We start from the raw sequence: 14,103 nt of genomic DNA, 5'->3' as shown, positions 1-14,103 counted from the left end.
CCCGGTTTAAAGTTGGCCCGGGACAAAAGGTTCACTAACCGGTACTAAAGCTCGGTCACTGGTGGGGGCTCATCAACCGGGACCTTTTATCCCGGTTGCAAAGGCTAGTGGGAAAAAAAACCCTGAGAGGCCTTTTATCCCGGTTTGAAATACCAACCGGGATAAAAGACCCCCCTTTTATCCCGGTTGGTGTTACCAACTGGGATAAAAGGGTCGAGAGCCTTTTATCCCAGTTTGAAACACCAACCGGGATAAAAGACCCCCCTTTATACCGGTTGGTGCTTCAAACCGGGATAAAAGGGTCCCTAACGAGGTGACTGGAAGGGGACTAAATCCCTCGAACCTTTTTATCCCGGTTTGTAATACCAACCGGGGTAAAAGGGGGTCTTTTATCCCGGTTGGTGTTTCCAACCGGGATAAAAGGGTCCCCCACGAGTTAATACAAAAGAATAGCATCCCCTATATAGTCAGGTGTGGTGTGTAGGTGGGATGGCAAGGAAGCTACGCGTGAGGCAGGAGCGCGCATATTTCGCATAAAAAATCGCGTGACTTGTGACTTGGGGGCCTCCTGGGAGCTTAGGATTTCTTTTTTTTTTTTTGCAGCACCTGCCGTGGTGACCCGTTTTATCCCGGTTGGTATTACCAACCGGGATAAAAGGGGGTCTTTAGTCCCGGTTGAGTGACCCGGGACAAAAGACCCTCTTTTGTCCCAGTTGGTTTATCCCGGATAGATTTTCGGGAGATTTGCACCTTACCAACCGGGACTAAAGGCCAATTCTCTACTGGTGATTGTGTATATTGTGAGTTCTCGTATAAGTGCATAATGGCGCATGTGCATTTAATGTTGAATGTTGCATGCTAGAGATTCGTAACCATTTTATGCACGTCATAATGCGCATGTGCATTTTATGCGTTGCAAAGACTATATATTAACTAGGCTAGCAACAGTATCATGTGAACTAGGCATGTCAACCGAAGCTTTCCAAAGGAAATACCACGCGTACCCTTTATGCACGCGGCAATCTATACTTTGTGTAGATAATTAATGATCATATATTTACTTACTATATGACGTTGTTCCAAGAAAGAAATCTAAAAACCCTCGGTGGTAATTAAAGTATTATATCCGTGACAAGAGGTCAGCAATAAGTTACCATGGATCCCCACTAGAAGTTGCTTTGTGCAAGTTGCACAATGATTTCTTCGAATTGTACGAGCAGTACAGCTGATCACACCGTGAGAACACCTAATCTATCTTGTATTAAGTACTAAAAGAGCTTGAAAGATCTTTTGCCTGGTCATTAAGAAAGAAAAAGGAGAAATGGGAGCCCCTTTCTAATGAATGAACTGAACATCCCATCAACAATTCTTGAGAGTAGGAGTGAAAGCACATTTGCTTTGCTCTGTCATAGTGGAGTTGTGGGTGCATCACTACACCTATAATAAGGTTGAAAGCCTGGAGCACACATCTTTATGAAGATGAAATGACTACGTGCATCTAAAAAGATAATAATTTTGAAACCGAATTTAACAGTTTATAAAGACTGGAACAATTCCTAGTCAAGGTTAAATAATTTTTCAAACCTAATTCAATTCACTTTTGCAATCTGGCATCAGTATCTGCTGGTCTTCATCTATGAAACCTATCAACAATTTGAAACCATTACTTCACAATTTAATAACAATTAGGTACAACTTATGATGATTCACTAGTTAGTCCAATAATCAAGAGAAATACTCTACATAATTCTAGCAATCATTGAAAACTGTCTTGCATCTCACATCCGGTGAGCTTATGGTCATCATCGATCTCCTCCTCAATCATGGAAGAAAACGGTATGGGTAACAAGATTTTTCTTTTAGGTCGTCCTACGAGATGGATGGTGTACCAAAGAGTTGGCACCCAGCCACCAACCATCGAATGCCACCGGCAAGCATAAGAGGTCGTCGTTGGTCTTTAGGCTCTTGAAAATTTGTTATATATCTTTTGAGACAATGATAATAATCTCCAAGCACACAGCACAAAATAAGGATGCACACATAATCATTTTATCTTACGTAAGTGCTCCAGGTTGATAACCTAATTAAAAATGTAGTCATGCACCCATAACTCCACTACGAAGGCTGAGCAAAGCTACTTTCACACCTGCTTTCTAAAATTGTTGATAGGATGCTCACAGCTGCATTCACTAGAAAGGGCCTCCCGGATCTTCGTTTCTGTTAACGATGAGAAAAAAGCCTCTCACTTGTAATACTAAATACTAGATAGATTAGGTGTTCTCACAGTGTGATCAGATGTGTAGTCATACGATCGGAAGAAAACATTATGGCATTCGTACAATCTGAAAATCAATCAGCACAATCTCTTGTGCTTGGTCACAAGGGTAGAGTGTGCGTGCGTATGTTTATAAGGGCAAAAATGCATGCGTGTTTGTGAATGCTTGCATCTGTACCAAGTTTAAAAATTATTATATTACTATTCAAAAATGAATTTCATGGTGAGGGCCAACAAGATCTTCATCCCAAGAAGATGATCACAGCTGGTGCAATACTCTGTACCCTTCTATGCTTTGTGTCTTTTGGAGTTAGCAGCTTCCTCCATTGCATTTAACGCCTCCTGCTCACACTTGCTAGTGCTTCTTATTTGTATCAATAGTCATGGATGGCATGTGCGTTTATCATTTAATATTTCATATTGACGTGGAATACCTTTACCTTTCCATCCACGCGCTGTATTCTGCTTCACCCACCGTACCCCTTCCATCCTACAGCTTTTGCTTGCATGCCCCCGCACCCCCCCCCCCCCCCTATATATAAGCCCCATGTTGCCACTCCATCCACACAACTCATCAAATTCAGGTACAAATAAATCAGCCAATAGGAGCTGCTTGTTGTGCTTCAATTTATCAGCAGGTCCGTATAATACGCCCTTAATTCAGATACTTTTCTGCTAGCTGTTATTTCATTCTCGAGATTATCAGAAGTAGAAGGTTTAATTTTTCCGAATCGATATTTATCTTCCAACCATTTCAATTCCATCAAATTAAAGCTGGTCTTGTAGTGACGGCTACATCGTGCGCGTACGGGAGCAGAGATGGCTGAACTGGTAAAGCAGGCCATCGACACCGTGTTCGAGATCAAGGACGTGGTACTGAAGTTTAAAAGGAACAATGAGGAATGCGCCAGGATTTGTGAAACTGTGGAGACACTGATCGAGGACCTGAGCGTGCTCCAAGAGACGTCAAAACTGTGGCACCCGAGCGTGCGTGCCGCGATGCAGCGTCTCAATAATACCCTCGTGGAAACAGAAAGGAAAGTTAAGGGATGCCAGAATATTAATGCCGTGTATCGAATCTTCTTCCTGACCGGTCACATAGCCTCCAAGCTGGATAAGCTGAGAAAAGATATACATGAGAAAATGCTTTCTGCAGTTCTTCTTACCAGCATGAGTACCATCTCAGGGATGCAAAATAATGCGAGGCAAGATGATATAGAATCACTGAGGCAGGAAATGAGGCAGGACAGGAGAGAAAGGAGAAAAGATGTCGCTGCCTTAAAGGTACAGTTGATTTAGATTACCGCTACATTTATGTTACACAGTAGTAGCACCAAAATCAAGTACTTCCTCCATCTCAAATTGTAGATCATTTTGGCATTTCTACTAGATATACATTGCGTCTAGATACAAAGCAGAAGTTATGAACCTAGAAATGCTATGACGATCTATATGATTTCCTTTCAATTTCACTATTTCTGTTTGAACGATTGACGCAGCACTTGTTGGGTATCAGCGACAATGCTTGCAATGAAAACAGAACAAGGGAAGCGGTAGCAGATGGTGCCACAACTGGTTTGTATATCTTCTCTTCATCATAGTTCTGTCGTCCACGCAGTTAGTCGGAAAAGCAATTCCATATCACTACCATTGCTTACAAACTTGCTCCATCGAATTACATACTTCAACTTCCTTCCTCTAGTCATGAGCGAGATTATGTATACACCATGTTTTGGATCACAATGTAGTCCCCAAAATGTAGGTTTGATCACTATTGTTATTCAAAAATATTTGTAAATTAAAAAAAATAATGCTGTATTTTCTATTAAAAAATAATTTTACATAAAACAATTGTATGGTATATTTTTCCGTTCAAATATATTTATAGCATACGTGTAAGCTATGTCATTATGCATTGTTTGTATGGCAGGGTTAAGACAGTACAGTAGGTGGTCAGACTTGGTGGCCGCAGCAAACAATAGTATTAGTATTATTCATGAGAGAAAAGGTAGCTCCACTTCTATCTACAAGGTACTCCATCTATATGCTTCGTTTGGGGTTTTCAGACGATTATTATTGTCATCAGCTGGCTCGATTTCCTGCGGAGCATGTTCATGCGAATATGGTACAGCTGTTTTATTTGCATAGAAATTTTTGTATTGTTGGTAATTCATAGCAGCGGCCTGGACTAATGGACACGCACGATATATACTAAAAATGAAGTATAAATACTTCTGTTCCTTTTCCAAAAAAAACATTTTTCTTCCTAGATTTAAATAAAGCAACCAGTAAGGCTAATCCTAATTGGCTTTTATTCTCAATAAATGAGATGCCGTCTAAAGCAAGACATGGCAATAAACGAAACTGGGTGTACACTGTTTCTAAAACCACTCTAGATGATATGGCTCTCCTAGAAACACCAAAATCGAACTCCCCGTTGGAACTAGGCTAAGAACACCTTTCGGGAGACAAGAGAAAGCAAATATTATTTTGCTCAGTATATAGTTTCCAATAATAAACTGTATTAACTTTCCTGAATGTATATGCTTTTTTAATACATTGAGTCACTAATATGTAATGTTGCAGAACTTCCTAAATCTACAGTTTTGTGCTAGTTTAATAAATTAATATGTAGCTTCATGAAATTGACTCATCTATTTTTTAATAAAACTATATGACATGCTACCATGATGTCTAGAGACCACAAAATTAGGATAAAAGTTCTATAAAAAAAACTATATGACCCTGCTACCATGATGTCTAGAGACCAAAAAATTAGGCGAAAAGTTCCATAGAAAAAAACTAAACCCCCAGCCATTAATTAGTGATCTTACACAGTGAAAAAAGAGGAATCTTATCTTGTGTAACCTCATCTTGTTAATGGAAACAAAATAAATTTAAACTATGCTAACGGCACATAATCTACATGGATGAACCATAACACAAAATTTTTATAAAAAGGGAACATGCACTACTTCACTATTCATTAGATACACAAATACAATCATGACCATTTCTACTAAAATGCAACTGTGTCCTTCCACACGTTGTCTCTAGTCTAGATAATATTTTTATAAGATTCAGGCAGCCTTTTAGATGGGCTGGTGAGGGCCCGGACCTGCACAACTTTGATGCAATCTCTAGTGGTGACAAACCTAGGACCATGGTGCAGTAGTGAGGCATGTGTGGAGTTTTAATTTTCCACAATCCTAGGATTATGGAGTAGGTTTTATGTCAGCATCTGCAAAACAAAATAAATAGTATGCAAAACCATTCTTTTCCTCACTGATCATCTCTAATACACTATCTTAAATTTGAGGTAGTAAGTATACGTTTGCTGCAAAACGAGGGCGTTGTGTGTTTAAGTTATTGCAAAACTAAAAGAAAGCCTAACAATGTGCTCAAGCACAACGACTGAAACTATACTTACATATGAAGAATTAGTTTATAGGAAGGCACCGCCTTGTTTAGACAAGATATATGAAAAATCAACTATGCCCGCGAAAGTGCACACTAGATTTCAAATAAAATTTTCCACTAAAAGTGAGGTAAATCTTGCATACCCCAAACCACACCTAGATTTAGTTCTTCACTCATATTCTACTCTTTTCAAAATAAATCAACTTCAGGCCCTTTTCTAAACAAACTGGTCGGAGAGCTACCAATTATATTAATTGCCTGTTGTCCAAAAGTGCAAACATTACATTATGGCCTAATGTACCTGTTTAGCAGTATAAATAAATCTAGCCACAGATCTGATACTGTGCCTGCATTATTATCTCTAGCTACGTACTTTCCCATATTCATGTTATGCGCTTGCAATTTTTTTCGTTAATCTGTAGAAATATTATAACATGTCCATCATTCCATTAGTATTATCATCATCATTTTCATCAAAGCCAACTGACGAACTACTGGTGACAACTGATCCACAACAGGTGTCATGATTTAACTTTCTCTTTATACTTATTAGTCTAATTTTTACACTTATATTTATCAGGCTAAATTAGACAACGAACTCGTTGCCATCAAGAAATTTCATAAGATGAGTGAACAAGTAAAGGCACGCTTTCTTCATGAACTCAGACTCCTTCAAAAGCTTCAGCACCGAAACGTAGTTGAACTTCTGGGGTTTTGCTTCGAATACAACGAGAGTTTGGTGGTGGAAGACAATGATGTTCAAGTTGCCAGCAATGGTGTTCTTGGATTTATGAGCAGATTTATGTCCAAGAAAAGCATGGCTGAAGTTATCATCAAAGGCACAGTTTCACTAAAAACTAGCTTGATCATAATTCTCTTGTCCACCTAATTTCTCTCATCCACCCTCTAACCCGGAGTTGGTTCCACACTGTATGATTTCTATTGTGCAGGGAACGAACATGTTGTTTGGCCCTCTCTTTTCAGGATAATTCAAGGAATAGCCAAGGGCATACGTTACCTGCACAGGCAAAATGTTGTCCATTTGGATCTGAGGCCAGAAAACATCCTCTTGGACACTGATGATATGACTCCTAAGATCAACAATTTTGGAAAAGCTCAACAATTGAAGGATGGACACAGTTCGATCACACTTGACAAGAAACACTTACCTGGCGATGGGTAAGACGCTATTCTGAAATAATGAATATCCTTAATTTTTGGGTATATTTAATGAATATACGTCCATTACCATGGGTCTACGATAGCTCCTTCACCAGAAATGTATGATGTTTCGGACACCTTTCCAAACGAAGTTTTGAAGCTTTGGCCATATAAATCTTTCAGAACATATAGATTGAAAAATATAATATTAAAAGGCATGCATAAATATCAGTCGAGTTGTCTTTAATCAAATTAAAGTGCACCGTACCATCCATTATACATCAACTCAAGAATAGATATCGGGAAACATTATGAAATAATCTCTTTTATTCCTCTCTCATTTTATGAGTCCATGATTACGATTTTTTTTGTTTCCATTGGATTCTTAAATTCCTCAGGAAATATGTGGCTCCAGAACTGTTGGCAGGCAAATCCTGGATCAAATTCTTCCTTGACAAAGTTGGGCTGAGGTATGTGCTCTGAAGAGGATGAAACTCCTTTTTCTATCATTTTATCTGTTCGAGGTTACTATTTTTTCCTTTTAATTTAATATTTTAACTCATCAGTGGATATGAGGCATCAACAAAATCCGATGTGTACTCCTTTGGTGTCATCCTCCTTGAGATCATTGGCCGCATGTGCGCTACATCGAAAAACGGTCGTCGTCCCCGACGTCCCGAGGACTGGGTAAGTTAGATTATTGGTAACACACTGGCACAAACGCACTTATTCCTCTGGATATATCGTATGTACAATCTGCTGTTTATAATAATGTATATATCCCTGTATATTATGTGTCGATCGCTGGCAGGCTAAGAGGATGGAGGAAAGCGAATTGGTGGATCTGTTTGATCCAAACCGGATAAATGGTGATACACGAAGGATGGCAGCTAGATGGTGTGTTATTGTCGGGCTGTTGTGCTGTGTTCCTGATCCGCAAGAACGGCCCTCCATGTCGGAGGTTATTGCCATGCTTGGTTCGTACGTGCAAGAAGAAGAAGAAACAAATAATAGAGAAGCTAGAACCGTCAGGTAAATAATTAACTCCATGGTGAAAATATCTGTCTTATGGTCAAAATCCTCAATTACATCTCATTTATTAGGTACACACATCACACTAAATGTTCTCTTCCTGGTCGAATGTGCTTGGGCAACTAATTTAACAAATAATTCTACTGAAAACCAAATATAATGCAGCGAACTACCGGCAGTTCTGCACTGGATTTTGTCTATTCCCATATTTTGATTACCAGTCCATCAACCCGTGCTTCTGCACAGGCTAGTAATTTCAAGAGAGATGGTTATTGGAATTTATATAGAAATATGGATCCATAACCAATTGAAATTTCTTATTTTTGTTCCTCTCACTCATATAGATATTTTTTCATACATCTTTATCTGATTGTGATACCCTTTAGTTGCTAATTATTCTTTATGCAACTTCATCTCAATGTTGGCTTCCCTAACATTTTCCTTATGTTGTTATGATGGTACAAATTTGTATGCCCTGCCTAAGACACATCAGTAGTGTATATAAGTAGCTATGGCTCATTTCAGGTTTTAACATGTATATTGATTCCAGTAAGAAAATATTTTCCGCACACATGCATGTAGCTAGGTTATAATCTACCTCTGATGTATGAATGAAATTTCTATTTTTCACTCAACTATTTAATCATCAATCTGCAAATGGGTTGCGTATTTAAAATAATGATTGATTTAGAAACCTATATTCTCAATCCTGAAACCAAAGTCTTCATAAGAATTAATCGCCTGTGCAACAGGTATGCATCCAGGACTACTGGCACTCAAAAACAGGACAACATTGTTTTTAATTCATTAATTTTGGAATTATAGTATAGGATACCATGTACTGCAGAGGAGGCTGCATGCAGCGCCCACATGCAGCCATGGCCCCTTAGTAGGAGCAAGATTTGCGTGCATGACATGATGATGCAGATTGTGGGCATAGGGACTGAGTGCATACGTATATATGGTCTCATCTGAGCTGCCGGCCGACTATCTGCATATAGATGAATATCTGCCATTAGATAATTTAAAATAGTATTTAATTTGTAATGCAATGGTAGAGAGGTGTAATTTAGACTTGAATTTAGTGTGTTACTTTAGACCATCTTCATAATGGTAAAGTTGGGTAATTTTTTTTAAAAAACATAATAGATCTAATGTTTTTTAGTTTATAAGATTTCTCTATTTTCTAGTATATCTGTGCACCAATATAGATAATTTAAAATAATATTTAATTTGTAATGGTAGGGGTGTGTAATTTAGATTTGAATTTATTGTGTTACTTTAGACCATCTTCGTAATGGTAAAGGTGGGTAATTTTTTTTAAAAAAAACACAATAGATCTAATGGTTATGATGAGTTGAGTCTACCGAGCTGATGGTAAGATATTTAGCTTTTCTGAGAGAACTTCTAGGATTTCTCTTTTTTTCTAGAGTATCCACCTAGGATACTAGGTGGCTTCATCTGGAGGCTTCAAAAAGATCCTAGATGTTAATAATAGTAAGATTGAGTTTTGTTCGAATTAAGCTATCAATAAGGAATTAATAACTTGTCTTGCCTTAGCTTCTCACTCAGTACATGACCACATCACATGGAAGACCATTTGATATTTCGTTGCATGGCGATGGCAGATCATACCAAGGGAAGGGCAAGACCATTATGGCATCCTCCTCCTCCTCCTCCTCTTCTTCCTCAGTATATCGATCCCAAGGTAAAGAGAGGTGTCATATTCGTTCTATGTTACTATATCGATCCGATCAGCACACAAGTTATTGTTTAGAATTAGCGCATCTGGTGGTCACCCTTTAAAACTTTTGCCACCATATTCTCTTGTAGATTCAAAAAGGTGCACCTCGGTGGTGCGCAACAAGGAGCTGGTGGGGTACAAAGTTTTAAGTAATGTCATGCTCCACGAGCAGCAAGACGAGGACACTCGCAAGGTCACCGATGTGCTGAAATCCACGCCGGGAGTCGCCGAGCTCCTGCTGCGACACTACAAATGGTTACCCCGAGATGTCCTGTCTGAGTGGTGCTGCAACAACGAAACCGTCTGCAACGTCGCCGGTCTGCCGAGGGAGGTCCCCCCCATGACCATAACCATGATGAAGGTGAGTACTGAACTGCTAAAATGCTTAAAATGCAAAAAGCGGTTCGACTCCGGCGAGATGTGGTCGGCGGGGTGCTCCCACTACTACTGCAAATTTTGCTGGGGAGACCACATCGGCAAAGCGGGTAGCGCGGAGATAGAGTGCTTGAAACCGTCATGCAAGGCGCCCGTCGTCCGGGAACTCGTCGAGGCGGTGGCCGGCGACCTGCTCAAGGCGCAGTACGACTTGTTGGTGCGCCTGTCGTACGTGGACGACAGCGGCGGCAGGAGAAAGTGGTGCTGTGGCTGCAATACCCGTGCCGTCGAGCTCCTCGACGACGGCGCCAGCAGTTCGACGACGACGATGACGACAAAGGACGTGTTGTGCGAGTGCAAGCACCGCTTCTGCTGGAACTGTTCGAAGCAGCCGCACCAGCCGTGGCCGTGCACCGACCAGAACTAAAGCACCTGAATCGTGCATGTGTGGCGGCGGACAACCAAATAATAAAATCACCTCGATTGCCGGAGGATCGGATATTATTTTACAGTATATAATAAAGCCCTGATCGATGAGGCGTTGACGTCGAGGGCGAGTGTGTTTGTGCGGCGCGACCTGGACGTGCACGTCGTTTCTGCAGCTCTCGCCGCGCCGGTTGTGGATCTCCATTAAATTAAATATATAACGAGTTTGCTTGTGTCCTTGCAAGTGTTCTCTTCGTCCTCTGTGTCCAATGCAATTTCATGTCCGCTTGCATCATTGTAGATATATCGTTGCTGCTCGTGCAACCATGGAGGCATAGTACTTACTGCTTTAGATATAGTCACTGTTGAGATAGAGTGGCTGCGTGAGCTCTTGATGAACTTATATGTGGTTGAAAATCAGTACCGGCTATCCTTATGAACTGTGACAATCAAACTGTGATAGTCATAATGAACAGTGCTAAGGATAATGCGAAGTCATCAAGATATGTCAAGAAACGACTGAAGTCTGTTAGGAAATTGAGACACTCTGGAGTAATAAGTATAACTTATATTCAAACAGATAAAAACATGTCAGACCCCTTTATAAAAGGACTATCACGGAATGTAATAGAAAGTGCATATGGATATGAGACCCGTTTAGTTGCTATAGTGGTATCCCAAGCTATGTGATCGCAGATCCCATGAATAAGGATCTGCAAAAATCAAGCTTTTGGTTAAACCCTCTCTAAGTGAAGATACAATACTCTCAAATGTTGTAAGGTAGTGTCGTTGTCAAGATTAGCGTGTCAAGACTTAGACTAGTAAATTTCTTTTATGCGCGTAAGACTTCAGATGGTGGCGTGGGAGACACGGGGTTTAGACTGGTTTGGGCAAAGGAACGCCCTATGTCCAGTATCGGGAGCTGCTCGTGTTATCCACGCGGGGTTCTGTAGTAGGGGTTACAGAAGTGCGAGAGAGGGAACTGGTCCCAGGTCTCTTGGGTGTGCACCGATGCTCTAGAAGGGTGTTTGTGTGTTCTGTTCGCTTCTACCTCCCCTTGTCTCAGGCCCCCGGTTCTCCTTTTATAGCGCAAGGGAGCCACCGGGGTTACAGGTGAGACCGGGTCTCAGGGGGAGTAAGAGAGACAAGCAAAGCTAAGTAAAATACAACATAAGGAAAGGGACCAAGTTCCAGGGCCGCCGCCCCTCGCTCCGGCCTCCGGCTCCTGTTAGCGCGTCTGTCGGGAGAGGGCGGCTGCCTCAGATCCTGTCGATGATCTCTCTGGTGGCCGTTGCTGCCGGGCATGATAATGATGTTCACTCTTAGCGTCTGTGCCCGCTGGGGAAGATGGCCGATTCTGTTATCTTGCTGATCACCCGTGAGACGCGAACGTCGCGTCCCTGTCATCGGGAGCGTGGGGCGCGAGAACGAGCGGAACGCCCTCCTGTGCCGGACGGCACGGGCCATGAGTACCCTGTGGCGAATCAGAGAGAGCCGCGGCCATTGCTGCTCGCACCGCACGGTCACGCATGGGTACTTGTGACAGGTCGCGTTGGGAGCGCCAGCTCCTTTCTGCATGCCAGGGCCGCGGCGCATTTATGGTGAGGTCGATACGGGGGCCCACGAGATCCGCGCCCTGATCCTCCAATCTGCGCCTGAGGCAGATATTTGTCTTGTGGGCCCCAACGAGTCCGACCCTCGCGCCCAGGGTCATGGCGGCGGCCGGCGGGAGAAGCATGGGCGAGAGGTGGAGCCTGGCAGGCGCGACGGCGCTGGTCACCGGCGGCAGCAAGGGGATCGGGCATGCCATCGTGGAGGAGCATGCGGCGTTCGGCGCGCGGGTTCTCACGTGCTCCCGCAGCGCAGCAGACCTCGAGGACTGCCGCCGGTGGTGGGCGGAGAAGGGGCTCGCCGTCACCGTCTCCGTCTGCGACGTCACGGTGCGCGCCGACAGAGAGAAGCTCATGGACACGGTCAAGCAGACCTTCGACGGCAAGCTCGACATCCTGGTAAGGCGAAGGTGAACACCTCGTCAGTGTTCTATATAGCACGAGCATCAGCTGGACGGCGTGTCTTCGTGCGTGCACAGGTGAACAACGCGGGGATGCTGTTGTTCAAGCCGGCGGCGGAGTACACGGCGGAGGAGTACTCGCGGCTCATGGCGACCAACCTGGAGTCGTGCTTCCACCTCAGCCAGCTCGCGCACCCTCTCCTCCGGAACGCCGCCGTCGCCGGCTGTGGAAGCATCGTCCACATCTCCTCCATTGCTAGCTAGCGTCATTGGCTACCCATGGGAAGCGCTCTACTCCACCGCCAAAGGCAATATCACAGTGATATCCATTCGAAAAGATATACAAAAGACAAATTTAAATTTCATTTTCAAATTCCGCACAATAAGCAAGCATTTTCAATTCGCCCCTTGCGGCGTTGATGCAGGAGGACTGAACCAGCTGACGAGGAGCCTGGCTGCCGAGTGGGCCTGCGACAAGATCCGCGTGAACTGCATCGCGCCGGGCACGATCATGACTGACATGGTCAAAGATGTAAGAGTTTAATCTGCGAGCTAAAGCACTGAAATTTTGGTGATTTACTCATAAGTGTTAAATATTAGTCGAATATGTACATGCACACAGGCGCCGGCTGGAGCGCTGGAGCAAGAGGTGTCGCGGATCCCGATGCGGCGGACCGGCGAGCCGGCGGAGGTGGCGTCCGCCGTGACGTTCCTCTGCATGCCGGCGGCGTCCTACATCACCGGGCAAGTCATCTGCATCGACGGCGGCCGAACCATGAGTGCCTGATCGAGAGTGAGTGGGGTGGGGTTGCTGCTGTGTGTTGATCGAGTGGATGAGTGCCGGTCGAGATTGGGGTTTGATGTTTGCTCGATCGATCGGACGTCGATCAGCTGGCAAATGGTGCCAACTGCTTCTGCATTGTTCTGCCGTTACTTGTTTGAGTAAGGGTTGACGATGGTCTTGCGAGTTTGTTTTTAAAATCCAGCGTTCTTTCAACAGCCTTTATGGATGTTGAAAATTCTTTACCACTTCACAGGAATGCATTCTTTTTCTGGATCATGTCACATTCTAACCGATCTCAGCCTTTATGGATAATATATATTTACGAATGAAGGTATTTTCTTTAGTGCGCCTTACTCATAGGGCTTGTTTGGTTGCTGCATGAGCCAGGCAGCTCGATCCAGCCCCAGTCGTTCAAAATCGAACGTCTGAGATCGCTGCCCGACCTAGGCAGGTTTGCCAGGTCACATCCAAACAAACCCATAGTGCGTGCATTCGGTTCTTTTCCTTGGTACAAAGAGTTATATCAGTGATGAGTAAAGATCGTCGAAAGTGACAGGCATCCGTTCTATTACTTTTCAAATAAAGAAGGAAGTGATGGGTATAGAGACACGGAATAACATTTTCAGTCACTTACATCATTGTTACAAGCGGTCAATATCCTCTGCGCATCATCAACAATATAAGTTAAAGATAGGATAGGAACATGTATACCTGAACGATAGGGACGGACGACCAGAGGGGTGAATGGGAGCGTTTAAAAAATTTCTCTGAGAACAAGGCCTATATTCCGATTACCACCCTAAACACACATCGCTCCTAATCACTAACATGACACAAGTCAACTCGTGACAAACTCACCAAGGAATAATTAGAAA

The 14,103-nt window shown here is 43.0% G+C and overlaps 1 protein-coding gene across 1 annotated transcript; it reads left to right on the top strand.

The window, feature by feature from the left end:
* Positions 1-2,853: 2,853 nt before the first annotated feature.
* Positions 2,854-13,231, top strand: LOC117833815 (uncharacterized). The gene is given in 15 exon segments (XM_072290185.1): positions 2,854-2,913; positions 3,062-3,559; positions 3,775-3,850; positions 4,206-4,306; positions 6,276-6,874; positions 7,255-7,326; positions 7,423-7,543; positions 7,668-7,888; positions 9,517-9,596; positions 9,722-10,350; positions 12,179-12,442; positions 12,523-12,699; positions 12,701-12,752; positions 12,870-12,976; positions 13,067-13,231. Coding segments are annotated over 11 exon segments (1,983 nt in total). The 5' UTR covers positions 2,854-2,913; positions 3,062-3,559; positions 3,775-3,850; positions 4,206-4,306; positions 6,276-6,779.
* Positions 13,232-14,103: the final 872 nt, after the last annotated feature.

The sequence above is a fragment of the Setaria viridis genome, chromosome 8 (genome assembly GCF_005286985.2).
Source record: "Setaria viridis chromosome 8, Setaria_viridis_v4.0, whole genome shotgun sequence".
Taxonomy (NCBI): Eukaryota; Viridiplantae; Streptophyta; class Magnoliopsida; order Poales; family Poaceae; genus Setaria; species Setaria viridis.
This window is presented reverse-complemented; position numbering and strand designations above follow the sequence as displayed.